Here is a 27064-nt window from a genome sequence, read left to right as displayed (position 1 = left end):
TGTGATGGCACCATTGAACAGAACCAGAATCAATGTAATTTATGTAATGGTAAGTCATTACAAAATCTGGTGATAAAAAATAATACTTTGTAAGGGCCACAGAACTCTGTAGCCGCAGTGTAAGAGGGGGGCTGGATGCAGTTGGGAATGCCAGCAGCAACACAGTTGGATCCAAATCAGCTAGGCCAGTGGTGGCGAACCTATGGCACGGGTGCCAGAGGTGGCACTCAGAGCCCTCTCTGTGGGCACACACAAACAGAATCCCCGCACACACACACATCTAGGCTGGCCTGGGCTGCTGGGCTCGATTATTAGCATTAAACTTAAGACCTAGTTTTGGGGAAGCAGTGTAGGTAACCCTGTTAAGCGCTGTTAAACCCCACTGATTTTCATGTGAAGAACTAAAGCGTGATCCTTTACCTGAGAGTAAGCTCAGTTGCTGGCAATGGGCCTTGCTTCTGAGTAAACGCTTCTAGGGTCATGATTCACCCGCTGGAAGAGTTGCACGGTTGCTTCAAAGCAAAGCCACCAACTACCACCAAGCTTACTCCCGAATAACGCATGCCTCGAAGCCAACCATTTTTTCTAAACTAAAACCTCAGTATTCAGGTTAAATTGCTGTGTTGGCACTTTGTGATAAATAAGTGAGTTTTGGGTTGCAATTTGGGCACTCGGTCTCGAAAAGGTTCGCCAACACTGACTTAAAGCATGTGTCCTCCTTGATCACAGATGCAACCTCTGTCAACAAAGAAGAAGAAGAGTTTGGTGTATTGTCGAAGGCTTTCACGGCCGGAATAGTGCTGGAGCTCGAAGGTTGTTCTAGCAGATGCCTGACGTTGCTTGCGTTCAGCTGGCATTCATCTGAAGATGCTGCTTCACAGATGCTTAAACGTCAGGAGAGAATGCTGCTAGAACACGGCCATACAGCCCGGAAACCACACAGCACCCAAGAAGAGTTTGGATTTATATCCCTCCTTTCTCTCCTGTAAGGAGACTCAAACGGCTTCAAAATCTCATTTCCCTTTCCCCACCCCACAACAGACACCCTGTGAAGTGGGTGGGGCCAGTGGTGGAATTCAAATAGTTTAACAACCGGTTCCAGTGGTAGGATTCAAATAATTTAACAACTGGTTGTTTACAAGCGCCATTTTAACAACCGGTTCTGCTGAAGTGGTGTGAACCTGCTGAATTCCCACCACTGGGTGGGGCTGAGAGAGCTCCAAAGAACTGTGACTAGTGCCCAATGTCACCCAGCTGGCACGTGTTGGAGTGCACAAGCTAATCTGGTTCCCCAGATATGCCTCCACACCTCAAGTGGCAGAACGGGTAATCAAACCCAGTACTCCAGATTGGAGTACACCTGCTCTTAACCGCTACGCCACTGATAAGGCAGGTTTTTGGACTCTCTTCCAATCCAAAATGAGGGCTAATGGTCAGTAATCTACTGTCCTTCTTCTGAAAATTTGGTGTGGAGTCCAGATTAGAGTCTGCCGCTCTTAACCACTATACCTTAGGTCAGAGGTGGGATCCAGCAGGTTCTCACCAGTTCCCGAGAGTGGGTTACTAAGTATTTGTGTGTGCCGAGAGGGGTTACTAATTGGGTCCGCTTTCCCATCTCCACGCCCTCGCCTCCCTGAGAGGCATGCTGCCTTTGAACGTGAAAGTTCCATATAGCAATTGCGACTAATAATGTAACTCCCTGTACTGGGTTAATCCCTTTCAGGTACTGCAATTCATTGATTCTCAGTCCTTTCTGTGACCTTTTATCCTTCACCAAAGTCTCTATCAAAGAACCTGTGTGTTTCACCATTGCTGTGTTCAGATTTGTGAGTTGGAGCATTTTCTATAATGTGATGATGATTTAGAAATGACCTGGTGCAAAAAAAATTGGGGGGGTCGTGGTGGGGTGGCTGCCCATAGGGGGGGCATCCAACTCAGGTTTTGCCCAGGGCTCAGGTTTGCCTAGGTATGCCTCTGCCCCCTTTGCTGAGGGGGAGCTGGCGAGGGAACCTGTTACTAAAATTTTTGGATCCCACCACTGCCTTAGGTGTCAAACTTGCTGCCCTCCAGATGTTATGGACTACAGTTCCCATCATGATGCTGGCAGGGGATGGTGGGAACTGTAGTCCATAACATCTGGAGGGCCGCGAATTTGACCCCTCTGTTGGTTCCAATTATGTACTATTAATGATAAAGACTGAGGGCACACAAATCATCTTAAATTTCTGTTTACCTTTTTTCTCATCTATCTTAAGAAATAACCTTGTTCTTTTTTAAAGTCCACATGGCTAACCGCGCACACACAAAAATGATTTCCTGCTGCAAATCTTATTTTCTGACTGCGCAAAATGTGCCCTTTTGCATGTTAGAATGAACCTTTTGAGCGGCATCCAACCATTGGCTACGGACACACTGAAAGTGAAAATCACAGCCAGCTTCCTTGTTCTGGGGCTGCTCATGTGATAAGGGTGTGAAATTGAAACTATCCTTTCTGTTCACTGTAGCTGGAGTTCAGTTGAGCGCAGGCACACAGCAAGACTCTCCAAACCTCTCGTTTCCTGAAAGACACTCAGGTACGTACAAGTTCATTTTCCACTGGGGTTTTCTTTTCAGGACAGCGGCATAGAGGAAGCACCTGTCCTTTGGAAACGGATGCTGGGGGAATTATGTTGCTTTGTGATCTGAACATATATTTTGCTTGTGTAATAACAGCAAGGCTCAGACTAAACTAATGTCATCAGGTCTTGGTACTAAGCCGGCTTGGGCCAGGTTAGTACTTGGATGGGAGACCACCAAGGAAGTCAGATGCTCTGGTGAGGAGTTAGAGTCACACCCCTCCCTTTTCACAAGTTACGGAACAACAAAACCAAGACTTGAATAGTCTCCAACAGCACAAATCCTTCCATTTGTTTATTGAATGTCCCACACTGTTGATCATATAGAGGCTCACTGTCTGAAATCTGCCTTGAGTCCCAGTCAGAAAGGCAGACTATAAATAACGGGGGGAAGAATTAGGACTAATAAAAGGAAACACTTCTTCACGTAACGTGTGATTGGTGTTTGGAATATGCTGCCACAGGAGGTGGTGATGGCCACTCACCTGGATAGCTTTAAAAGGGGCTTGGATAGATTTATGGAGGAGAAGTCGATTTATGGCTACCAATCTTGATCCTCTTTGATCTGAGATTGCAAATGCCTCAACAGTCCAGGTGCTCTGGAGCAGCAGCAGCAGCAGAAGGCCATTGCTTTCACCTCCTGCATGTGAGCTCCCAATGGCACTTGGTGGGCCACTGCGAGTAGCAGAGAGCTGGAGTAGATGGACTCTGGTCTGATCCAGCTGGCTTGTTCTTATGTTCTTATGTTCTTAACGTAAGTAAAATAAAATAATTTCGTATTACTTGACTTGCCTAATTCATATCTTTCCCCATTCATACTTTGCTTTTTTAGAAGCACGCAGAAAAAGCACTTAGAACATAAGAACATAAGAACTAGCCTGCTGGATCAGACCAGAGTCCATCTAGTCCAGCATTCTGCTACTCGCAGTGGCCCACCAGGTGCCTTTGGGAGCTCACATGCAGGATGTGAAAGCAATGGCCTTCTGCTGCTGCTGCTGCTCCTGAGCACCTGGTCTGCTAAGGCATTTGCAATCTGAGATCAAGGAGGATCAAGATTGGTAGCCATAAATTGACTTCTCCTCCATAAATCTGTCCAAGCCCTTTTTAAAGCTATCCAGGTTAGTGGCCATCACCACCTCCTGTGGCAGCATATTCCAAACACTTGTTTGCCTTTCTGTCCCTCTTTGCCTTTCTTCTCTTTTTCTAATAAATATCTGTGCATAGAACCATAGAATTGGAAGGGGCCACACAGGCCATCTAGTCCAATTTCCTGCTCAATGCAGGACCAGCCGAAAGCATCCCTGGCAGATGTTCATCCAGATGCTGCTGGAAGACCGCTGGAGAGGAGGAATTCACCGCCTTCACAGAGGGTCGAATCCCCACTACCATCTTAGCCAGGTTTCAGAACACAAGCGACCAAGATGGTCAAAGGTCTGGAATCCATGCCCTACAAGGAGAGACTGAGGGAGCTGGGGATGTTTAGTTTGGCAAAGAGCAGGTTAAGGGGTGACATGATAGCCATGTTTACATATTTGAAGGGATGTCATGTTGGTGAGGGAGCCCGCTTGTTTTCTTCCAATCCAATCCAAAAACCTTTATTAGGCATGAAACCGGAAGTACCGTACATTCCAAGTACAATAACAGGATCATTGTTACATATCATGTGGAAGACGGATTAAAAATGGAGCCACTGCTTCAGAAATTTCTACATGAGGGCTGTTCAATAGCTTAGACATTTTTAATTTGTCTGAGAAAAACATAAATTCTAGAGGTCGTAAAGCTTCCAGATCGGTTCTAACATCATTATACCTCGAACAGTAAAGCAGGATATGAAGAATTGAGTCGATAGTGTTGGGACAGTACCGACAACAACGCTCACTTCATGGGATGTTAAGGAAACAACCTTGAAGATAGACAGAGGGGAATGAGTTGCACCTTGCTCTGGTCATGACCCATCTGTACTTATAATTAACAAGCTGTTCTAAATATACAGCAGGGCTAGATTTCTGGGGTGTGATCCCAAAGTATAGAGGGGAACAAGAGCTTTGTGCAGCACTCAGGAGAAAGCTTGTTTTCCATTGCTCCAGAGACTAGGACCAGGAGTTCAAGGTGAAGGGAGAGATTTCACCTAAACATCAGGATTGTGGCGGAGTCTCCTTCTTTGGAGGTTTTTAAACACAGGCTGGATGGCCATCTGTCAGGAGTGCTTTGATTGTGTGTTCCTGCATGGCAGGGGGTTGGACTTGATGGTCCTTCTGGTCTCTTCCAAATCTATGAGTCTATGATTCACCTCCCTAAGAAACTTCTATAAACCCTATAATATCAATTAGTTGTGTTAAAGACATAATTAACAACGAGCCTTTTGAAGCTTTTGAAGCTCAGAAGCTTTGACCAGCTCATAAAAGAACCCGTTTTTTTCAGGGTGATAGTGATTTTGGGAAATCCACCATGAGGCAGAGGATATCTAGACTCAGGTTGGAATCCCCACTCCATCATGTGTAGGAGCAGGGAAACAAATCCAGTTGGCCCAATAACAGTACAGTGTACACCGATCATGTGGAGGAGCGCAGAATCAAACCCAGTTCTCCAGATTAGAGTTCACCTGCTCCTAACCACTGCACCATGCTGCCTTTGGGTTGCTTTTAGTCCTCATTGGGGAGAATGGCAGGATATAGATGAAAGTTTAAAAAAAAAATAAAAACTATATGCTGGAATGTTCATTTGAACAGGTTTTTATACAGGGACAGTTTCAGGTTTGGATGAACCCTGGGTAGAAAGGGCTCAGCTCTCCTTCCTCTGTCCATCATCGGGACTCCCAGTCGGACCCTCTTCCTGCCCCCACCCATAGACCCCCCTCATCTGACTGTGGGCTCTTCTCCTGCCTGCAGATGACACCCCCACCCACCTGCATCCCCTTTCCTCAAAGGCCCCAAGAAGTATGTGTGTCTGGAGCGGCTCCGGTGCGCCTGTCTCCTTCTCTTTGCTTAGCAGTTACGCAGCAGTGGCGTAGGAAGTTAAGAGCTTGTGTATCTAATCTGGAGGAACCGGGTTTGATTCCCAGCTCTGCCGCCTGAGCTGTGGAGGCTTCTCTGGGGAATTCAGATTAGCCTGTGCACTCCCACACACGCCAGCTGGGTGACCTTGGGCTAGTCACAGCTTCTCGGAGCTCTCTCAGCCCCACCTACCTCACTGGGTGTTTGTTGTGAGGGGGGAAGGGCAAGGAGATTGTAAGCCCCTTTGAGTCTCCTGCAGGAGAGAAAGAGGGGATATAAATCCAAACTCCTCCTCCTCCTCCTCCTCCTCCTCCTCCTTCTTCTTCTTCTGTTCTGGTCATCTCAGGTAGCAAGAAACACATGAGGTGGAGCTCTGGCAAGCAAGTGGGCAAAGTAAGGGCACACAGGCAGGTGGCAGAGGAGGTGTGCAGGTAGGCAGAGGTGGGATCCAGCAGGTTCTCACAGGTTCCCGAGAGTAGGTTACTAATTATTTGTGTGTGCCGAGAGGGGGTTACTAATTGGTGATTTTGCCTTAGTTACGCCCCTCCTTTCAGCAGTAGCGTGCAGAACTTGAAGCAGTCTAGCAGGAGGTGCACCGGCGTGCGTGGCAGCCTGCGCCTGCGTGCATTTGTTTTCCGCCCAGTGACCTTGCCACAGCCCCGCCCAGGAATGCCCCGCCCCAGAATGCCCGGCCACGCCCCGTCGTGCCCCGTCCAGCCCCATTGGCGCTACGCCACAGTTTGAATCCCACCTCCATGGGAACCTGTTACTAAAAATTTTGGATCCCACCACTGCAGGTAGGGGTTGGTGGCCGTGGGAGCTGGCAGAAACCACAGGCTCTGTCAGATCTCTTGCTCCGGGGGATGTTGATGTTGGCCTTGTTTTTATAGGAAGGGAGTTTAAAGGCTGCATGACTAAACATGTTAAGGCCCAAAACTGACTTTCATGGAAGTAAGCCCCACTGAATAAATCTGAGCAAGACACTGAGTGGACCTGCTTCGTGTTGCTCTCAAAACTGGAAGCTCCAACCTTGATTGCTAACTAGTTTATCATGGCGTAAGCTTTGGTAGACCCGTGCAGCCGTCAACTGAACAAAGTTATACTTCTGAAAAATTAAAACTCCCTTCCGTCACCAAAGAAAAGTTCCTGTATATTTAACTTGGAGGAAGTTAGCAAAAGCTCAGTTGCTGCCTCCTGCCCAACCCCTGTCTATAGCTGAGTAAACAATACTATTAAAACATTTCCTTATTTTAGAAAAGCTGAATGCTGCAATTCAGCATGTGATATAACGGTAGGATGACTGCACAGACCGTAAAATTTGGGTCCAGATCAGCACAGACTCTGGTGGTTTCAAGAAAGTAACCATCTCTCAGATTCAGTTTCTCCGGTTTACAATTCATTCATTCATTCATTCATTCATTCATTCATTCATTCATTCATTCATTCATTCATTCATTCATTCATTCATTCATTCATTCATTCACTCATTCATTCATTCAAACATACAATCCTAAAGACATAAAACATAAACATTAAAAACCACCATAAAGATCGTTTAAAAACAATTAATAAAAAACATCATTAAAAATCCCCACCCTCCCCCCACCCTTCAGCTAGCATCAATGCGGGGGACGCTGGAAGTCACACATTGAAGGCCTCAGTAAAGAGGAAGGTTTTAACCAGGCCCTGAAATCCATACAGTGTAGGTGCCTGGTGAATTTCTGCAGGGAGGCTATTGGGGCCTGCCACAGAAAAAGCCCTCCCACGAGCCCCCTCCGCTGCACCTCAGCAGTAGAAGGGATCACCGGGAGGGACAATAAATTGTCTCCCCAGAGCTCACACAAGCAAGGCACTGCAATAACAATAGTGCCATCGTATCCATGCAGGACATTTTCTGCATATGTGCAGCGCAGCCTACCGTGAGCATTAGGAGCCGCCAGAGCCCACTAGATCGGGGTGCTGAAGTCATTTGCTACGAGGGCCAGACATGACTGGTTGGGTTGGGTCCAGAGGTGGGATCCAGCAGGTTCTCACAGGTTCCCGAGAGTAGTTTACTAATTATTTGTGTGTGCCCAGAGGGGCTTATTAACTGGTGATTTTGTCACGTGATTTTGGCCTTAGTTACGCCACTCCTCTCAGCAGTAGCGCTCAGAACTTGAAGCAGTCTAGCAAGAGGTGCACCGGCATGCGTGGCAGCCTGCACCTGCGTGCATTTGTTTCCCGCCCAAGGACTGGCGCAGCGGCTGTGTCCTTGCCTCAGCCCCACCCAGGAATGCCCCGCCCCAGGAATGCCTGGCCACGCCCCTATCGTGCCCTGCCCAGCCCTATTGGCGCTACGCCACAGTTTGAATCCCACCACCATGGGAACCTGTTACTAAAATTTTTGGATCCCACCACTGGTTGGGTCCGATGGGGGGCGGGGGTTGCCTTGGCTAATGAGGCCACACCAGGCTCTTAGGGGGGGAGGGGGCTGCCTCAGCTGACAAGCCTATTGTGGGATTGTTAGGCCATATAATGGTGGGGTTTGTGGGTGCAGCGGGCTCAGCAAGTTAGATCAGGAATGGGGTGGGTGGGTGCTTGGAGTGGCTTGGCAGGCCAGATCAGGAGTGGGGAGGAGGTTGCCTCAGCTGGCTCCTGAGCACGGTGAGAGACACCGTCTGCCCGGGAGCCCCCAAAGTCTGAAACCAGCGCTGGCCCTGCTCACCTTGATTGGCAGTTAATGTAAAAGCTTAAGGACAGGGCTCAGTCTTTAAAACAGAAACAAGAGCCGGGGGCAGTCCTCCACACTCTGGTCTGCAGGTCTTCTAGATTCTGCAGTGCTTCTGCCTGTGTTATGGCACCTAAGAAGTGTAATATTGTTCGTATTTGCAAGTATCTGTCACAACCAGTCATGAAAGTGTCTGTGTGTGTGTGTGTGTGTGTGTGTGTGTGTGTGTGTGTGTGTGTGTGTGCGCATGCAGAAGTGGCGTAGGAGGTTAAGAGCTCGTGTATCTAATCTGGAGGAACCACCGGGTTTGATTCCCAGCTCTGCTGCCTGAGCTGAGGAGGCTTATCTGGGGAATTGAGCTTAGCCTGTGCACTCCCACACACACCAGCTGGGTGACCTTGGGCTAGTCACAGCTTCTCGGAACTCTCTCAGCCCTACCTACCTCACAGGGTGTTTGTTGTGAGGGGGGAAGGGCAAGGAGATTGTAAGCCCCTTTGAGTCTCCTGCAGGAGAGAAAGGGGGGATATAAATCCAAACTCCTCCTTCTCCTCCTCCTCCTCCTCCTCCTCCTCCTCTTCTTCTTCTTCTTCTTCTTCTTCTTCTTCTTCTTCTTCTTCTTCTTCTTCTTCTTCTTCTTCATATTTATTTATTTATTTATTATTTATTTATTACTTTGATTTGATATATGTGCACAGTTTCCATACCAAATCCACGTCAACAATCAACAATCCCCTATAATATCATAAATTACATAATAATTAAAACATTTTAAGCATCCAGTAACTCCACAACTTTATCGATCAGATATCAAGTTCGTTATCAGCGTCAATATCAGAATCAGTAGCTCAGCTCGACCCATCGGCGGTTGATCTCATATATAATTCCGAAGGTGGCATGGAATATAAGGGACGGCACCTCAGCCGTCTGTTTTTGTGTAAACAGGAAGGTCACACTCTAATGAGCTGGCCTATTGATTAGCCATCGGCCAGTTTGAATAGCCATTGCTTACGTGTTTGTGAGCCCTGAAGTTATAAAGTCAACTTCCTTCCTTTGTTCTCAGACTCTCAGTTCTTGCTATGCTGTTGGTCAAGCATGAGGCAACTGTAAATATGTAACAATACAGAATAGTATTTATTGTTTAATCTCTGTTACCCTATCCTTTTCGCTAGTAAACTATTATACTAAGCAACTCACTATTATCTAGGTCTTTCCTGGTATCTGCTAAACTCTGTTAATAATGTATATCCAAGACGTGGCAAGATAAACAGAATGAAATTTTGAAGATATGGATAATATATGTGGACTGGATGAAAGAAGCTCGCGTCAATGAAGAAATATGGGAGAAGAGGCTACAGAGAATGAACTCACTGCTGTTTGTGTGACAAAACTATGAAGAAGATGAAACGGGGGGAGGGAGAAAAGGGGGGAAATGTATTGTTTGAAAATGTATGAAGAAGAAATTATTATAAACTGTAAAACTCAAATGATACAATAATTTTTTTTAAAAAAAAATAACGTATATCCACCAACAAATATTCTAAAATGCCTGACACCTGCTCCCTTGCTCTCCCTCTCTCTTCCTCCTTGAAAGGTAGCGTGCCTCCAGAGGATGGAATTGTGGCCCTGGATTTTCCTGGCGTATGCTGCAACAGCATCTGCAAGCTGGCAGAAGGATACCACATTGGACAGCCACTGGGAGCTTTGGAAGAAAAAACACAGCAAGGAATACAGAAATGAGGTATGCCCACAGGCTTACTTGGACATCAAGATATAAAAATTCCAACAATATGCTTTCGGATGCTTTGGGGAGAAAGAAAGAATGCATTCAGCTCTAAGCCTTGAGACAGAATTGTGCCCCGGAGGTCAGAGGTGTATCTAGGGAAAATATAGCCCGGTGCAAAATCTGGTGGACCTCATTTGACCCCATTTGACCCCCCTGGGTGGTACGCCCCTGCTGGAAACATGGCTCTCTTAATAAAGTTTTTCTTCTAATTTGTACGATTGGGTCCAGTAGACTCAACTGTGGGGGAGCTTTAGCAACAAACAATGAAATGAGGCCCATTTTTCTTTAATATAAGGAGGGCAATGCATGGTTCTGGAGGCTTGAAAATGGCCTCAACATTTTCCTCTTGTTTGTCTGATAAATGGAAGCTTCTGCTTTGATTCCTAGAATGAGGAAGAGAGTCGTCGAACGACGTGGGAAAAAAACTTGAAATTAATCACACTGCATAATCTTGAACATTCTCTGGGACTGCATTCTTATGACCTTGGCATGAATCATCTTGGTGATATGGTTAGTAAAAATGTATCTTACAGAGGGGACCCCAGAGTACCCTTCGACATCCAGAAAATGGCCACTGTTTGTTGTAAAGCCTGTTTTCCATTCTGAGCCGGAGATTTGCCTGAGAAAAGTTGGGGGTGAAGATGTTCTCCCATTCAACAGATGTTTGCACGTGTTCTTGCTTGGAACCATCCTGCTATTGTAGCAGTTCATGAGGTCTTCCTGCGCGTGTTTGTGAAGGCAAAACAGCACTAGGACATAGAAATGATCTAATTATGTCAGTTTTTCTATGACAATTAAATCATTTTTACCCTGTTTCCCCGAATATAAGACATCCCCGGAAAATGAGACGTAGTAGAGGTTTTGCTGAATGTAGTAGTGCACTGCCGACCCAGCAGCGCCGTAGTAGAACGTTGGGACGCCAACGGACCTGCGGCCTTGCCGGTCGCATCGCACCCCCACTCCTCATCCCCCCATGAGTCACGGGTCATGAACTGTCTGACTCAATCACCGGGCGCAGGGACAATGGTCTTGCCCCCCAGGTGAGGATTAGGCTCAGACGCGTACGCTCCTCTCCGCACGTAGCCAGATGAGATCATGCATCACATGATGATCTCCCCATCTCCCGCCTCTCCGGAACTCCCCGGTCCTCCTCTCCCACCACTGCGCCCAATAGGATAACAATAAAGGTGCCTGTAACCGCAGACGGGAGACTTCGCTAGGAACACGGACCGGGTCTCCCCGCCGCTGGCGTCATTCCACCAGATGTTATCTCCGGCGCCTGCGCCTGCGTTCTTACGCTTGACCGCTGCGGGTCGACTCATGTTGGTGCCAAACCCGGAATCCTCAACCTCCACCCTGCTTCACCGTCGCTCTGGGAAGGGTCAGCGATACCGGTCCGCTGATCGGGCGATCCAGGGGACCATCAGCTGTATCGCCTTCGTCCTCTGGATCGGGCGATTCAGAGACACGGCCCTAGGACACTCTCGTCCGACGGAACACCGGTGAGTATGGGAGCTTGCAAAAGCAGGGCTTATGACATAACGCTGACGAACTGAAAGCTGCTAACTTAAATGCAGGGTCCCCGTGAAGAGAAGGGAGCGCGCAAATTGGTTGAGGAGATTGAAGCTCAATGTCCATGGTACCCAGAGGGGACATTGGAATCTTAAGGACTGAAAACATCACGACTTTTCAAGATACAGAGCCTCGCTACCGATGCGTCGCTACTGACGTGGAGACAATGTTTTGTCATCAGCTCCGTAGACCTACGGCTCCCTTGCTGTAGGTCATCTTCGACATCTTTCACCTTCAATTTCAACCCGGAATTTTCTATCCACTAAATTGATTGTCCTCCTTCTGCCTCACCTCTTCACCTACTCCAACTTCTCTCTCGCTGCTCAGCCGCCTCTCCTTGTTCCGCCTTCATTTTCTCGGCCACTGTATCTCCACAGCTATTGATAATGGCTGGTTTCAAAACTCGAGAACGATACACGATCTGCAGAAGAAAGAAACCCTGACGGAAGACGATGCCGAGATCTCTTGCATTTCAGGCCCCGGCCCACTTCACAGATACTGATGGGGGAGGCGGCTGCCATTCCATCATTGTCGAAAGTACCGCCTCTTTAAGCTATAACATCCTCACTGAGCTCCTCAGCTTACGCGGACGTAGGGAGTCACTAGCCCCACGCGAGAGGTATGCTGGAGGCTATCGCAAGCGGTCCTCACCCAATGGTTCCAGACGACTGGAAGACCACCTTCCGCATGCTCCTGATCTCCGCACAATTTGTGATCTGGGAAAGCTGAAGTTCCACCAGCAGTATCAGTAGGGGATGTCAAGCGGCGCCTACACAGCCGCCAGCTTTACGGCTCATGCTTTCGGCCAACCCCAACGTATCAGATTAAAACCTGCCTGAGGCCACCCTTACGGTCGCCTTCTGAGTGTGCTCTATATATTTATCAAAGTTCCCAATGCCGCCAGCTAACCCAGAGTTTCTCTCCACCATCCGCAAAACCCCAAGAGCTCCATGCCGGTTTAGAACAGGCTCATGGTGCGCCCTCAAGAGGCAGGTAGGTTGACAACGAGAGGCCCAGGGCTAACTCTTAAGCCTTTGCCAAGGAGAACGTCGCTGAGTGCCGCAGTTTATCAATACAGGCCTAGAAGGAACCCCGAAGCTGGCCGATGCCTAAAGTTTGCCAGGGATATCGGGTCTTTCGCCCATCAAGCCAGCCTTAGTCGCCGCTCCGCTGCCATGAGGCAGCCTCCAGACGAAAGGGTGTTTCAATTGCAAGCTAGACATTTCCGAGGAATTGTAGGCTGCCCGCTGGGGGGCCTACAGCTTGACGGAGGAGGGTCTCTCCCAGAGGGCTAAGACTCCCCAGGAAAGCTCCAGGGCCGGCGCCCCCAATGCCCTGCTGGGGAGGCCCGCTGGCATCTCCCCAGCCCGGAACCAAGATCCGGCGACTCCTCAAACCCTTCCCCTCGGAGCTCCCCTTATATGACTTTCATGTCTGTGCTCAGTGAGCAGTGATCCCATCCCCACGGAGACCATTAGCTGGTCTTGCTGTGCCTCCACGCTGAACAGGGGTTGTTCATCATCCCAGGGGTCATCGACCCCATGCACCAGGGAGCCATCCATCCAAGTATGACAAACATCCCGCCAGAAACTGCCAAGTTCACCTTGAACACCCTGCCTCCATGCTCACTCTTGAGTCTAATCTTAAGTTCAGCTTAATCTAAATCTCTGCTCGCCCCCCCCCACGCCTATATACCTCTGCCTTGCTAGCTCCCTCTTCTACTCTAAAGTCACTATGCTCTCCGCCAGTGCTCCCCAGAATGGCACTCCATTTCAAAATCTCTGCAGAGTCCACAGTCACTGAATTGCAACAGAAAGAAATGCTGGACGAAGAGGACTGCCGCTTTGAACTCCTCCTCAGAATGCCCCATAGCCAATCCACAGGGACAATGGAGGCATGGAAAAGGGAAGATGCTTCACACAATGGCCTTAAGCCAAAAGTCCTCGTGGAAGAAGCTAGCTCCCTTGGTCTCTCCAGCTGTAAGGTTCAAACTAAATCTCATAGCCTCTGCACTTCGTGCAAAGCCCCTAAGCTCAAAAGCTCCCAGTGGCAAGCAAAATCAAGCCAGTACCTCAGAGAGAGCAAGATCTCAAATCAGAGTTGTAATCCCTCCTTGTTACCTTATATGTGCCTGTATGCCCATACAGTTCTTGTATGTCTTGCCCCTTCAAGAGACCCCAAAGTTTCCCCTCATAGGGGATTTTTTTCCATTGCTTCCCAAGCTATGCCTTGTGCTTCAATTAAAAGTTTTTCTGATTATGTGCCAATGTCTTGAAAGGCTTTCACTTCATTACAGCATCCGGGCTTTAAACGGACACAGCTCAAGGCTTCCCAGGATACCGGGATGGGGACCTGCTTCCAAGCCACCTCCATCTTAGTTTAAACCTTCAAAACTTTTCCTCAAACCTCCCTGAGAACCTTTTTCCTCATTCCATCTGAGTCACACTGCTACATTGGCGTATGCAGCCATATGAAGCCAAAATCATTTTCATGTCTCAATGCTCTTCTGCTGAGCTTCCCTGGCTAGTCACAGCCAAGGGGGGGGTCTCAGCCACACCCCATCTTACACAGCCTCCGGCCAGGAAGGTAGGGAAACGAGCTCAAACCGCCAGTCCCTTAACACGTGAGGGAAGGTAGAGCTACAAATCCTTCCCCTGCCTCCTTTTCTGCACACCCTCCCTTCTTTCTGTTGGCTGACGACCACCCTCTAGATCTAGGATCTGATAAAGGGTTTTGCAAACCCTCTCAATTTGCTCCTGTGATCAAACCTCAAGCCCAGGAACTGTTTTCTTTGCATCTTCTCTGTATCTTTCCTATAGATGCTACATACGATATGACTATAATTGTGAATTGTTCGGGTTACTTTTGCAAAACCTACACCTTAGACGGTGATTGGGATCGCTTTTACAAACAAACATCCGACCTGATATGACCTTCCCTTCTCCTAAGCTCTCGGCAATTCCTGCCTTGTATCTCTTAACCTTGAATGTTGCAAGTGATCGCCGTCGAATGGGCCAACTCGCTCTAAATCTAAAAGCTTGGCCAAACAACGGAAAAAAAGGGGAGCAGTTCCCCCCCCCTATTGACCCAATCAAGGTCTCATCCAGCAGACCATATCCAAAGTACCTTCTCTATTCTCTATCAAAAAAATTGCCCGCCCCACCACTCAGGCCCAGCCTTCCACTGTCATCTATAAGGACTAACCTTCAGCACGCTAAAACCCCTAGGAAAAGGCCGTTTGTCTTTTCTCTTCCATACAGGAGTCCAGCTCGCTATGCCAGACCAGCTCCTATCCGAGATGGAGCGGGCTTCCCTGGAGGATCCCCGGACCCGCCTCTGTCGAGAGGGGTCCGGGATTGCCCCCCAGCCTGGGCCGAGATGGGAGGGATCTCTGGAGCCGCACACCCATTCTTCCACAAGGATCACAGCCCACTTTGGGGCCACTGGGGGAACGTAAGGCCTGGCCAAGCAGTTCTAGAGGTTGATGCCGCGGTTGCTGGGCACCCTCATCTACAATCGCTATTCTCCCTCTCAGCCTCTGGTTGAGGCTTGGAGTTGCAGCCAGGGACATTCCTGAGGATTAACCCTTGAACTTCTCCGCTGTTCTCAGCCTTTGAATATTGTTGGAACACGCTTCTCTCGACAACCTTGTTCGTGAGAATCACCGAACTCCGTAATGCTAAAGACTATCAGTAGTTTCTCCCTACGTTTCTTGAGAGAAATCCATGGACTTTAACGCCATCGCTTCTGTAGCCTTGGTAGTCAAACAGCAAGAGCCATGCATTGGACAATTATGCAACCACGGGTTGCCTCCTTCCGCATTAATCATCCAGCCTATGTATCGCTTAGCCATGTTTTCATTGTTTGAATTTATTGCATGCCCCAATTTTGAAGTTATGTTATTTGTTATTGCTGCATTTCCGCCTGTCTGTCTGCCGGACTTCTGCTACCCCAAGTCTAATCGGTATTCTGCCGCCCCGCTTCCGCCTCAACCCTCCTGTCGAAACGTATCGCTGTCGCCTCTCTCTCCAAGGCGGAGCCTGTCTCCTCGCAACTTCCCCTTGTGGGAGCCCCCCGACTTGTTTCCTGTAACACCAAGACTATTGGCCGGCTGGCCTGTGCCCTATGGCTTCCATCAATTTAATTTCCATTGCTCGGACGCCTGGCCTCCCAGCAGCAGGAACTGGCCAAGCCGGCCCTAGACAATCGCCGCCATTGATTACTTATTGCTATTACATCACTGCCAGAGAATGTACATAATATGTGCTGTTTTAATCTTCTGATAATTCCCAATTGATTCATATGAAAGTATGAGCTGCAAGAAGTTGTATCTAATCTGAAGTATGATAAGCTCTTTGCTCCATTGGTGGTCATCAGCCCTCTGGAGCTGGCTGCCGGAGGATGGTTGAGTGCTATTGTACAGCTCATTGGTTTCACCTGTGTGCCTTTATTATCGGATCTTTGTTTCGCTCATTGCGTTCATTGCCTGTAACGCAGGTGTAAGAAGCCCTCAATTTCCTTACCCCGCAGCCAAGTTCTACCGTTACACAAGCAGCTTGGTCAGCTTGACTGACGGGCGGAGGAGACAAGCGCCCTTTAAATCGCCTCTTTAGCTGCCCCTTTTCTAAAATAAAAGGAGGAGATGTAGTAGTGCACTGCCGCACTCCAGCAGCGCTGTGGTAGAACGTTGGGACGCTTAACGACTCCGCGGCCTTGCCGGGTCGACGCACTCCCCACTCTCATCCCCCCCATGAGCTAATGGTCAGTGAACTGTTCGATCTCAATCACCGGGCTTAGGACAATGGTCTTGCCCCCAGGTGAGGATTAGGCTCAGACGCTGCACGCCCCTCTCCAAGACGTAGCCAGATGAGATCATGCATCACATGATGATCTCCTGACTGGCCCGAACTCCTCCCCGGGTCCTCCCTCCTACACTTCCCACAGGATAACAATAAAGGTGCCAGGGAACCGGGTAGACGGGAGACTTGTTAGGAACACGGACTCTCCGTCTCCCGCTGGCTTATCTCCACTAGATGTTATCTCCGCCTCGTCTGCTTCTTTTACGCTGACCGCGGTCGACTACAGCTGAAGTGCATTATAAGGTATTCCCAAAAGTAAGATCAGAAAGGTGCTTTTGGCGTTTGAAGTATGTTCACTGAACAGAACACAGAAATATAAGACATCCCCTGAAAATAAGATATAACGCATCTTTGGGAGCAAAAATTAATATAAGACACTGTCTTATTTTCGGGGAAACACGGTATGTATTTCAGGGTAGAATTCTATCTGTTTACCTGATAAAAGGTTATCTTGCCTGCTCACAATGTTCAAGGTGACTCAAGGAGAGCCAGCATGATGTAATGGTTAAGAGCAGGTGGATTCTAATCTGGAGAACCAGGTTTGATTCCCCACTCCTCCACCTGAATGGTGGAGACTTATCTGGTGAACCAGATGTGTTTCTGCACTCCTACATTCCTGTTGGGTGACCTTGGGCTAGTCACATTTCTCTCCGAACTCTCTCAGCCCCACCTACCTCACATGGTGTCTGTTGTGGGGAGAGAAGGGAAAGGAGCTTGTAAGCTCCTTTGAGTCTCCTTACAGGAGACAAAGGTGAAGTATAAATCCAAACTCTTCTTCCTCTTCTTCTCACGTTTGTCAAATCTAATTTTGGAGTTTTTCTTTCACTTTTCCTTCCAAGTACCCACCTAGTATTTCCCACAAAGGCAAACCTCTTTCCAGAAAGGGGCAAGGTAGATTTTTAAAAAGAAGCAGAGATTTGTGTTTGATTTTAAAAAGACTGCATGATATTTTGTAAAACAGGTTTTTTAAAGTAATTTCCCAACCTTTGTGGAAAATTTGCCATAAGACTAGTTATGTTAATCCACTGACACATTCGCCAATTTAGTATATACATTTAATTTATTTACACAATATGTACCCTGCCTTTCTGGCCTCTTCTGGGTCACCAAGGCAGCTAAAAGATTAAAACCATACATAATAAAACATATATTCCATCATGTGCCAGTTGCGCCTGTTAGACAAATGTCAGTTCCTACGTGGGGGAATCTATGAACTCCAACCTGACGTAAGAAACTGCAACACATGATAATCTTCCTGGATATCCTGCTGAAGGTCTAAAAAACACTGCAAAAAAAAAAGCAACGTACAATATGAAAGTGCTGAATTAGAACTCACCAAGAGCTCCTGGGGATTTGGGGATGAATCCTGGGTGGGTGGGGGGGGGAATGGGACCCCAGTGGGATACAATACCACAGAGTCCATGGTCCAAAGCCCTCCCCCCCCCAAAGGAACTGATCTCTGTAGTCTGGAGATGAGTTGTAACTCTGGGGCACAGGTGTCAAACTTGCGCCCCTCCAGATGTTATGGACTACAGATCCCATCGTCCCCTGCCAGCTGGCAAGGGACGATGGGAACTGTAGTCCATAACATCTGGAGGGTTCGAGTTTGATACCTATGCTCTGGGGGATCCCCAGGTCCCACGTGAAGGCTGGCATCCCTAAAATCAACAATAGGTTTTTTTAAAAAAATCTATGCTCCTTTCTGTAGACCAGCGAGGAAGTACACGCTTTGCTGACTGGACTGAAACTTCCTCGCTCATGGAATCAGAATTCTACCTATTTCAAGTCAGAGCCTGAGGTCAAAATCCCCGATTCCATAGACTGGAGGGAAAAAGGATGTGTCACAGAGGTGAAGAACCAGGTGAGCAGTGGCATAGCTTCCACGGGGCTGCGTAGGGATAGGCGCCCTGGGCGGCTGCCGTTGGTGTCACAAGGGGGGGCGGAAAATTGCCCCCCACACCCTTCCTCCTTCCCCTGCTGCCGGGCATCCCTGCCTGGCCTCACCAGCTAAGGTAAGTGGGGCGTGGGCAGAGGTGGGATCCAGCAGGTTCTCACAGGTCCCCAAGAGTAGGTTACTAATTATTTGTGTGTGCCGAGGGTTACTAATTGGTGATTTTGCCATGTGATTTTTGTCTTAGTTAAACCCCTCAGCAGTAGCGCGCAGAACTTGAAGCAGTCTAGCAGGAGGTGCACCGGCGTGCGTGGCAACCTGCACCTTTGCGCAAGTATCTGCTTCCCTGGTTCATGATTCCACATGCATGGGCGCGCCCTGTTACAGCCCTCACTCGAATGCCCGGCCATGTCCTCACTACCAGAAGGCTACGCCACTGTTTGAATCCCACCACCATGGGAACCTGTTACTAAAATGTTTTGATCCCACCACTGGGCGTGGGGGGCCATGGGAGGGGGAGAAAACTTGGAGTCTGCTTCATTTTCCTTAGCTACAGCGCTGCAGGTTTTCCCCCTCAAATATATTATTTTCCCCTCAAATATATTGTTTTCCAGCTTGCTGTATCTGAATAGCCTCTCTCTTTTAGGGTTCCTGTGGTTCCTGTTGGGCTTTTAGTGCTGCCGAGGCTCTGGAAGGCCAGCTGCAGCTCAAAACTGGAAAGCTGATCTCTCTCAGCCCACAGAACCTTGTGGATTGCTCCAGTATGTATGGAAACCACGGGTGTAACGGGGGCTTCATGACCAACGCTTTCCAATATATCATTGATAATAAAGGCATTGAGTCCGAAGCATCCTATCCGTATACTGCCAAGGTTTGTATCGTTTAATAAGTCTTGCTTAGTTAAAGGCATTTTGATCTACCCCAAATGTTCCCCTGGTTGTGTGTGTGTGTGTAGGAGCAGCAGTGGCGTAGGAGGTTAAGAGCTCGTGTATCTAATCTGGAGGAACCGGGCTTGATTCCCAGCTCTGCAGTCTGAGCTGTGGAGGCTTATCTGGGGAATTCAGGTTAGCCTGTACACTCCCACAAACGCCAGCTGAGTGACCTTGGGCTAGTCACAGCTTCTCGGAGCTCTCTCAGCCCCACCTACCTCACAGGGTGTTTGTTGTGAGGGGGGAAGGGCAAGAAGATTGTAACCCCCTTTGAGTCTCCTGCAGGAGAGAAAGGGGGGATAGAAATCCAAATTCTTTCTTCTTCTTCTTCTTCTTCTTCTTCTTCTTCTTCTTCTTCTTCTTCTTCTTCTTCTTCTTCTTCTTCTTCTTCTTCTTCTTCTTCTTCTTCTTCTTCTTCTTCTTCTTCTTCTTCTTCTTCTACTACTACTACTACTACTACTACTATATATTGGTTGCTTAAATTAGATATATGATATTCCTGAAACAAGACGTTTGAAAATGTAATATATGAATGTAATTATGTTCGTGTATGAATGCTGAAATGAAGTTCAATTACCGTATATTTTCTGTGATAGGAGATGACATTTTGGATCTGAATAAAAGAAAATTAAAATGTAAAAAAGAGAGAGAGAGAGCTCTGAGTTTTCCCGGCCTTTTCTGATTTTTACTTCTTCCAGGAAGGACCGTGCCGTTATAACCCGAGTGCACGAGCTGCCACCTGTTCTAGATACGTTCAACTTCCATCTTCTGATGAAGCTGCCTTGAAGGTTGCCGTCGCCTCTGTCGGTCCCATCTCTGTCGCTATAGATGCGACTCGTTTTACATTCTACCTGTTTAAGTCAGGTGAGTTCTACTAGGCAACATAATGTTTCACATTAAGAAAACAGCAAGCAAACAAAAACAAAACAATTAGGCCACCCATTTTTACAGGATGAAGTGTTTAGAAATTCAGTTGTCCTATGTTTTTTAAAAAATTATTTACTTCATTTAGATCTCCCCCCCTTCCTTCTCCCCAATGGGGACCCAAATGGCTAAGCAGGTTCAACAGTGCATGGGTAAACTAACAAGAAAGTGCAGGATTGCTATGCAGAGACAGGCAACAGTAAAGCAACTCTGTACGGCTCTTGCCCTGAAAACCTTACAGGTCTCCATGAGTCAGCTTAAGAATGTAAGAAAGAGCCAGCTGGATCAGACCAGAGTCCATCTAGTCCAGCACTCTGCTACTCGCAGTGGCCCACCAGGTGCTTTTGGGAGTTCACGTGCAGGAGGTGAAAGCAATGTCCTTCTGCTGCTGCTGCTGCTCCCCGAACCTGTCTGTTTTCAGATATTGCCACGCTTTGGGGTTGGCTAAGGCCATGTACCGCACTAACCCCAGCGTACTGCGGCGGAAGCGCCTGAGATTGCAAATACCATAGGATTACAGGGAAGACGGCGCCACGGAGCCATGTTCGGGATCAACGCATTTCCCACCGCCCGGCGCTGTCAGCCGAGGCCAGCTTCCAAGATATGACACTGTTAGCCTGGACCACCCAAGCTGTGACATTACATCACTTACTTACCAGAGCGGTATTAAAATGTCTTTTTAAGTTCTCTCTTGCCATCTTTAATTTGGCAAGCCATTAAGAAGCTTAAGGGTTGGGTTCTATTGCTTTTATCATGATTTATAATCCGGCCTCTTTCTCAGGGTCATAAGGGTTGTGTAATCTGTCGAGAGCGATGCTATCAAAGATTTCTGGATGAACGCAGACCATGAAGTGGACTGGAGAACTGGAAAAATAAATGCAGGGAACAAAAAAGTGTCTATGATGATAAAACCAACATAGGCAAATGAACTACTCCAAAGCAGGGATCCCTGACCTGGTGAACCTGTGGGAACTTTTGAAAAGACACGGGCGTGATGGTGCGCCTATCAAAATAAGGTTGCCTCTAAATGGCTGCTGCAGGAGGTAGGTTAGCCAATATGCCTTCAGCCATACTCATGAAGACCCTATGTTGTGATAGGCAGCTATCTGGCTAAAGTTTTTAAATCTCTGCATAGCTGATCAGCTCTCCAGTGGGTGATAGCTCCATGCCATGCTTGCTTTCTAGAAACATTTGGCAGTCACCAGGAAGATGTTAGTGAGTCCCTCACCACACACACAAGGAAATTGATTAGCTAAGGTTAACATGCCATATTGATCTCCCCAGTCAAAGTCCAGTAGCACACCACTCTCCTACATCCACCATGCACCCTTTGAAAGTGATTGCTGATCTTTTAAATTTAGGAGTATACGTACGATCCAAGTTGTTCTCAGGAAGTGAATCATGGAGTTCTTTGTAGCAGGATATGGAACTACTGGATGGCAAGGGGATTTTCATTGGCTTGTGAAGAACATAGGTAAGAATAAACGCCCTTACACCGCCTTGTGATTCTCGGGATAGGCGGTATATAAAACTAAACAATAAATAAAATAAAATTAATTAATTAAAAGGAAATCATCTGCATGGTCCATGAACAACTATATCAGCTCCCATCCACTCTGAGAAACCTGTGCAAACAAAGGGAATTCAGAGAAATCAGGGAAATTGTAAGGGAGCTCTTTAGTACTACTGAGTTCCCATATTGTTCAACCTGTGGCTCAGGGTTGTACAATAATACTGTCTTTTACCCAAGATGACAAGAGTTTGTATTTTTTTAATTGTCATGGCGTGCATCCGCTTTGTGCCAGCAGCTAAAGTAGTAGAGGTCCTAAATCCTTTTTTTTGAGGCTCATGGGTGCCTTTGAAGTTCTCAGAAACACACTAGTGGGCAAGCACAATCACAAATGGCTACAGGAGGAGGTAGAGCCCTACACGACACACACAAACACAGAAGAAGTCTAATTTTTAAAAAAATTCACTGGGAAAGAGGAGGAGAATAAGTGGCAGTTGCTAGCCATAAGTGGCAGTCTGCTAGTTATTTTAATCTGCAACAGCCAATCAGAAGCCCCGCTGTAGGGAACTCCCACCTGGCAATTCACCCAATTTCTAAAATAAACTTGGCCAGCACTAGGAAAAAAGTGCTAGTGTAACTTCTATTTTGTGGGTTCTCTAAAGTGAACTTGGAATGAGTTTGCAACAACAAATTTTAAAAAACAAAATGGTTTACTTTCTTAACATATAACATATAACATCAACATTTAACATCACACTTCAAGGTCCTGTTCATGTTGCATTTTCAAGTCCTTATATTTACAGTCTACTGATACTGCCAAGTCCAATTCTTTTCTTTGCAAGTGGGTTGGTTCCTTGAAGACTCCAAGGGCTTGATGAACAGGGATTCAACATGATGAAGCAATGAGGAGAACTCTCACCCACAAGCAACCACAAAAAAAGAAAACCTGGAAACAATAAACTCCAACATTTACAACACAGCAAAAAATAAACAACCTGCTCCTCACTAGTTCCCAACAACATTGCAGTTACCTTAACAAGGTGTTATGGGCTTATAGAAACCGTAAGGTCCCAGTCTGGTAGCCTTGTCTCCCTCCAAACTACATGAGCTCTGCAGCCTCTCCTGTTGTTTTTGAGTCTCCACCCCTTTCTGGTCAGCTCCATTCTGAGCATGGGGTTACACCAGCAGATGCCACATGATGGTGCCCACGCCAAGCATTCAATGCTAGGGGACCTCTGAGCTAAAGCTTATGGCACTGGATCATATCTGTTCTTCATTGGAGAGTCTCTCTCTGAATCCAAATCTAACTTGTTAGAACCAACCCAGTACCTCCCTTTTACATTTCATATGAAGCCATGCCAATGTCATTATAGTGTCGCATCCATTTTAATTCATGTGTGCTGCCTTGTTGTGTGCTTGTGGACAATAAGTGAAATAACCGGTTTTTTAATTGAAAATTTTGTAGGATGACCAAACAACCATTTGCTGGTAATGATAGGAGTTATTCTCCTGACGCCACATTCTTTTATTCTGTTCCAACAGCTGGGGCCCACATTTTGGTGATCAAGGATATATCCTGCGATAGCAAGGAATCGAGGGAATCAAAAGCGGCATTGCCCCCGTGGCTGCTATCCAGTTATTTAGAGGCTGCGGTCCACTCTGCAGTTGGTCTCCTCCCCAAGCCTGGAGAAAACAGCCTGTTAGGTGATCAATCTTGGGCTTCTTTTAATCATAAACTGCAGAGCTTAAGAAGGCGGATTGGTCTCCCAGGGCAAGATCTTGCTGTCAGCTCCACCTGGTAGATCTGAGACCAGCAACCAAAATGATGGTTTATCTTGGTTTAGCTTCCAGTTCTGGCTATCCATCCTAAGGGTGTCATGTGAGGCTCTTGATCAGCTAATAATGTCTTCACTGCAGTACTGCTTCAATGAGAACTGTTTTCTATAATTGCTAAGTGTTACTGTAATCCCTAACAGAGGTGGGATCCAGCAGGTTCTCACCAGTTCCCCCCCAGAGTGGGTTACTAATTATTTGTGTGTGCTGAGAGGGGGGTTACCACTTGGGTCTGCTTTTCTGTTAGAAATTCCATTGGTCCAAAAAAAAAATCATAAAGTCCTGTTGTTTCCTATGTGGCTATTAGTGAAGGTAGAAAAATCGGATAATTCTCCTTGTTATTGTTTTTAAAACATGTTTTAGAAATATGGTAAAGTTCCTTGTTTATGAAAGTTTCTCTCTTTGGATTTCTAGAAACAAAATTAAGTATTTGAAAGTATTAAGCATTTGACAGGCAGTCCATTAGAGGAGAAGTAGTTGTTTCTGCTATGGTAGACAATAGGAGTTGCTATAATGAGTTTAAATTATGGACAGAAAGATACCAGCTGGAAATTAGGAACTTTTTTTTTAACAGTAAAAAAGTTTTACAGTAACAGAGAAATTATTAATGCCCTCACTCGAATGCCTCGCCATCATCGCTGTGCCTCCACCTGAGCTCCAATTGGCGCCATCGCCACTGTTTGAACTCCCACCACCATGGGAACCTGTTATTAAAATTTTGGATCCCACCTCACTGCTCTAACTGTGGGTTCTGTGGGGCAGAACTTGGAAGGAGTTGCAACAACTAAATCTAAAACAAAATGGTTTACTTTTCTTAACAAATAACAGTTATTAAACATTAACATTTAACATTAACACTCTCAAGGTCCTGTTTAAGTTTCAATTCCAAGTCCTTATATTTACAGTCTACTGATAATGCTAAGTCCAATTCTTTCTTTGTTGATGGTTGGCTTATGAAGACTTCTAGAGGCTTTGATGAACTGATTTCAGATGATGAGGGTCCAAGAACTCCCATCAATTACATACAATCAAAAGCCCTGAAACAATAAATTTAACATTTACAATATAGCAAAAAAAATAAACAACTGCCTTCCAACTAGTTCCCAATCACTTTGTAGACACCTTAAAACAAGGTGTTGAGCGAGTAAAGAAATAAATCAAGGTCCCTGCCTTGCTTCCCTCCCAAGTTTTAGAGAGTTTTTGCAGCCTCCCTGTCTGCTTTGAGTCTCCATCCCTTTCTTGGTCAACCCATTTCTGAACATAAGCTACATTATCACTGTTTCCGCTTCAAAATAGCCTGTAATTAAAACTGCACCCAGATGGAAAAAAAGTATTTTGGACCATTTATGGGAAGCTATCAAATAATTAAAAATCCACACATACAGTCATGTGTGTCTACTCTCAACCTGAGCCCTTTGGGGGAGGACGGTAAATAAATCGAAAGTAATAAAATATATGAGGAAAAAGCAATAGCAAAGTGGAATTTTAAAGAATTTGCATGTATTGTTATGTGTGGAAGGAATTTTTAAAAATATATTAGTGGCTTTTGCATTCTTATACCTTCCTTTAATGTAACCAGGAGCCCAGTGGTGGGATCCAAAAATTTTAGTTACAGATTCCCATGGTGGTGGGATTCAAACTGTGGCGTAACGCCAGTAGGGCTGGGCGGGGCACGACGGGGTGGTGGTGGTGGCGGGCATTCCGGGGGCGGGGCATTCCTGGGTGGGGCTGTGGCACCCTTGGGCGGGAAACGAATGCACGCAGGCGCAGGCTGCCATGCACGCCAGTGCACCTCCTGCTAGACTGCTTCAAGTTCTGTGCGCTACTGCTGAGAGGAGGGGTGTAACTAAGGCAAAAATCACGTGGCAAAATTACCAATTAGTAACCCCCTCTCAGCACACACAAATAATTAGTAACCTACTCTCGGGAACCTATGAGAACCTGCTGGATCCCACCTCTGCAGGAGCCCATGGAAACTTTTGATTTCTGTAAGCATCTTGCAGAGGTTTCATTACATTTTACAAGCTTCTGCCTCAGGCACTTCAGTTTTTATCTTGTTTTGCCTCTGAATAGCTACATTTTAAATCCATGTTCTACATGATATATAACAATGATCCTGTTTTTGTATTTGGAATGTATGGTACTTCTGGTTTTTGCCTAATAAAGGTTTTTGTATTAGATTGGATTGCCTCTGAATTTTGTAATGATTACATTACTTATTACCTGTTTTTACTTTTTTTTTTATTTTGTGGACACAAAGAGAAGGGTTTTGGGGGCTTCTCAAGATGACAAATGTCCCCGGGCTGCGGCCATTGAAGAAGAAGAAGGAGGAGGAGGAGGAGGAGGAGGAGGAGGAGGAGGAGGAGGAGGAGGAGGAGGAGGAGAAGAAGGAGGAGAAGGAGAAGGAGAAGAAGAAGAAGAAGAAGAAGAAGAAGAAGAAGAAGAAGAAGAAGAGGAGGAGGAGGAGGAGGAGGAGGCTTTTAGACAGTGCTGGGGTGGAGTCAGCAGTTGTGGTCCACATTGGCACCAACGACATTGGGAAATGTAGCCGGGAGGTTCTGGAAGCTAAATTTAGGCTGCTAGGAAACAGGTTGAAGTCCAGGACCCCCAAGGTGGCATTCTCAGAAATGCTACCTGTTCCATGCACAAGCAGGCTCGAGCCAGGCGTGCTGGAGACATACAGGGTCTCAACGCGCAGATGAGAAAGGTGGTGTAAAGGCAGAGGGTTTCAGATTTGTCAGGAACTGGGGAACCTTTTTGGGACAAGGCAGGCCTGTACAGCAAACGGGACGTGGCTTCATCTTAACCAAAGAGGAACCATACTGCTGGCGCTCAACATTAAAAAAAAGGTGGCAGAACAGCTTTAAACTGATCACTGGGGAAAGCCTACAGGAGCTGAGTGTGACTTCTGTTCCAGGAATACAGTATCTATAGAGGGATGCAGACAGAGAGGGAGGGTTTTTCTAAATCAACCGCCACATACAAGCCAGGAACACTAGCAATGTGCATGTAGCTGACAAAGGGATAGTGTCTACAAAAGACTTGAGGGTAAAGCTTACATAAATCCCAGGTTAAGCGACAGAGACTAGGAGTATACAGGTGTCTCTATATGCCTAATAGTAGAAGCATTCAACCCTAAAATGGGGAGAGGCTGGAGTACAGAGTTTTGAAGGAGGACTCTTTGATATAAAGTGGGCATTACAGAGGGACATGGTGGAATGAGGAGGAGAACCAGTGGGATGCTAAGTTATACCAGGCTACAGGCTCTATAGGGAAGGATAGGGACGAAACAGGGCGATTGGGGTGAGGTTGCCCTTTACATCAAAGGGAGCATGAAGTATCACATAAAATAGACAATGCAGTGGGGAGCTGGTTCCCCTACTAGAATCACTGTGGATATCAATACCAGGGAGTGAAGGACAGTTTAATATTAGGAATATATTATCGC

At 46.9% G+C, this 27064-nt stretch overlaps 1 protein-coding gene across 1 annotated transcript; it reads left to right on the top strand.

Annotated features, from left to right (window-relative positions):
- Positions 1–2504: 2504 nt before the first annotated feature.
- On the top strand, positions 2505–20227 carry LOC125438579 (cathepsin S-like). Its single transcript, XM_048507021.1, has 6 exons — positions 2505–2573; positions 9911–10053; positions 10486–10608; positions 18238–18390; positions 19067–19291; positions 20048–20227. The coding sequence occupies exons 2-6, from the start codon at positions 9925–9927 to the stop codon at positions 20225–20227; spliced, it is 810 nt and encodes a 269-aa protein (XP_048362978.1). The 5' UTR covers positions 2505–2573; positions 9911–9924.
- Positions 20228–27064: the final 6837 nt, after the last annotated feature.

This window comes from Sphaerodactylus townsendi, linkage group LG01 (assembly GCF_021028975.2).
Source record: "Sphaerodactylus townsendi isolate TG3544 linkage group LG01, MPM_Stown_v2.3, whole genome shotgun sequence".
NCBI lineage: Eukaryota > Metazoa > Chordata > Lepidosauria > Squamata > Sphaerodactylidae > Sphaerodactylus > Sphaerodactylus townsendi.
The sequence above is the reverse complement of the archived record's forward strand: the minus strand, read 5'-3'. Positions and strand labels throughout refer to the sequence as shown.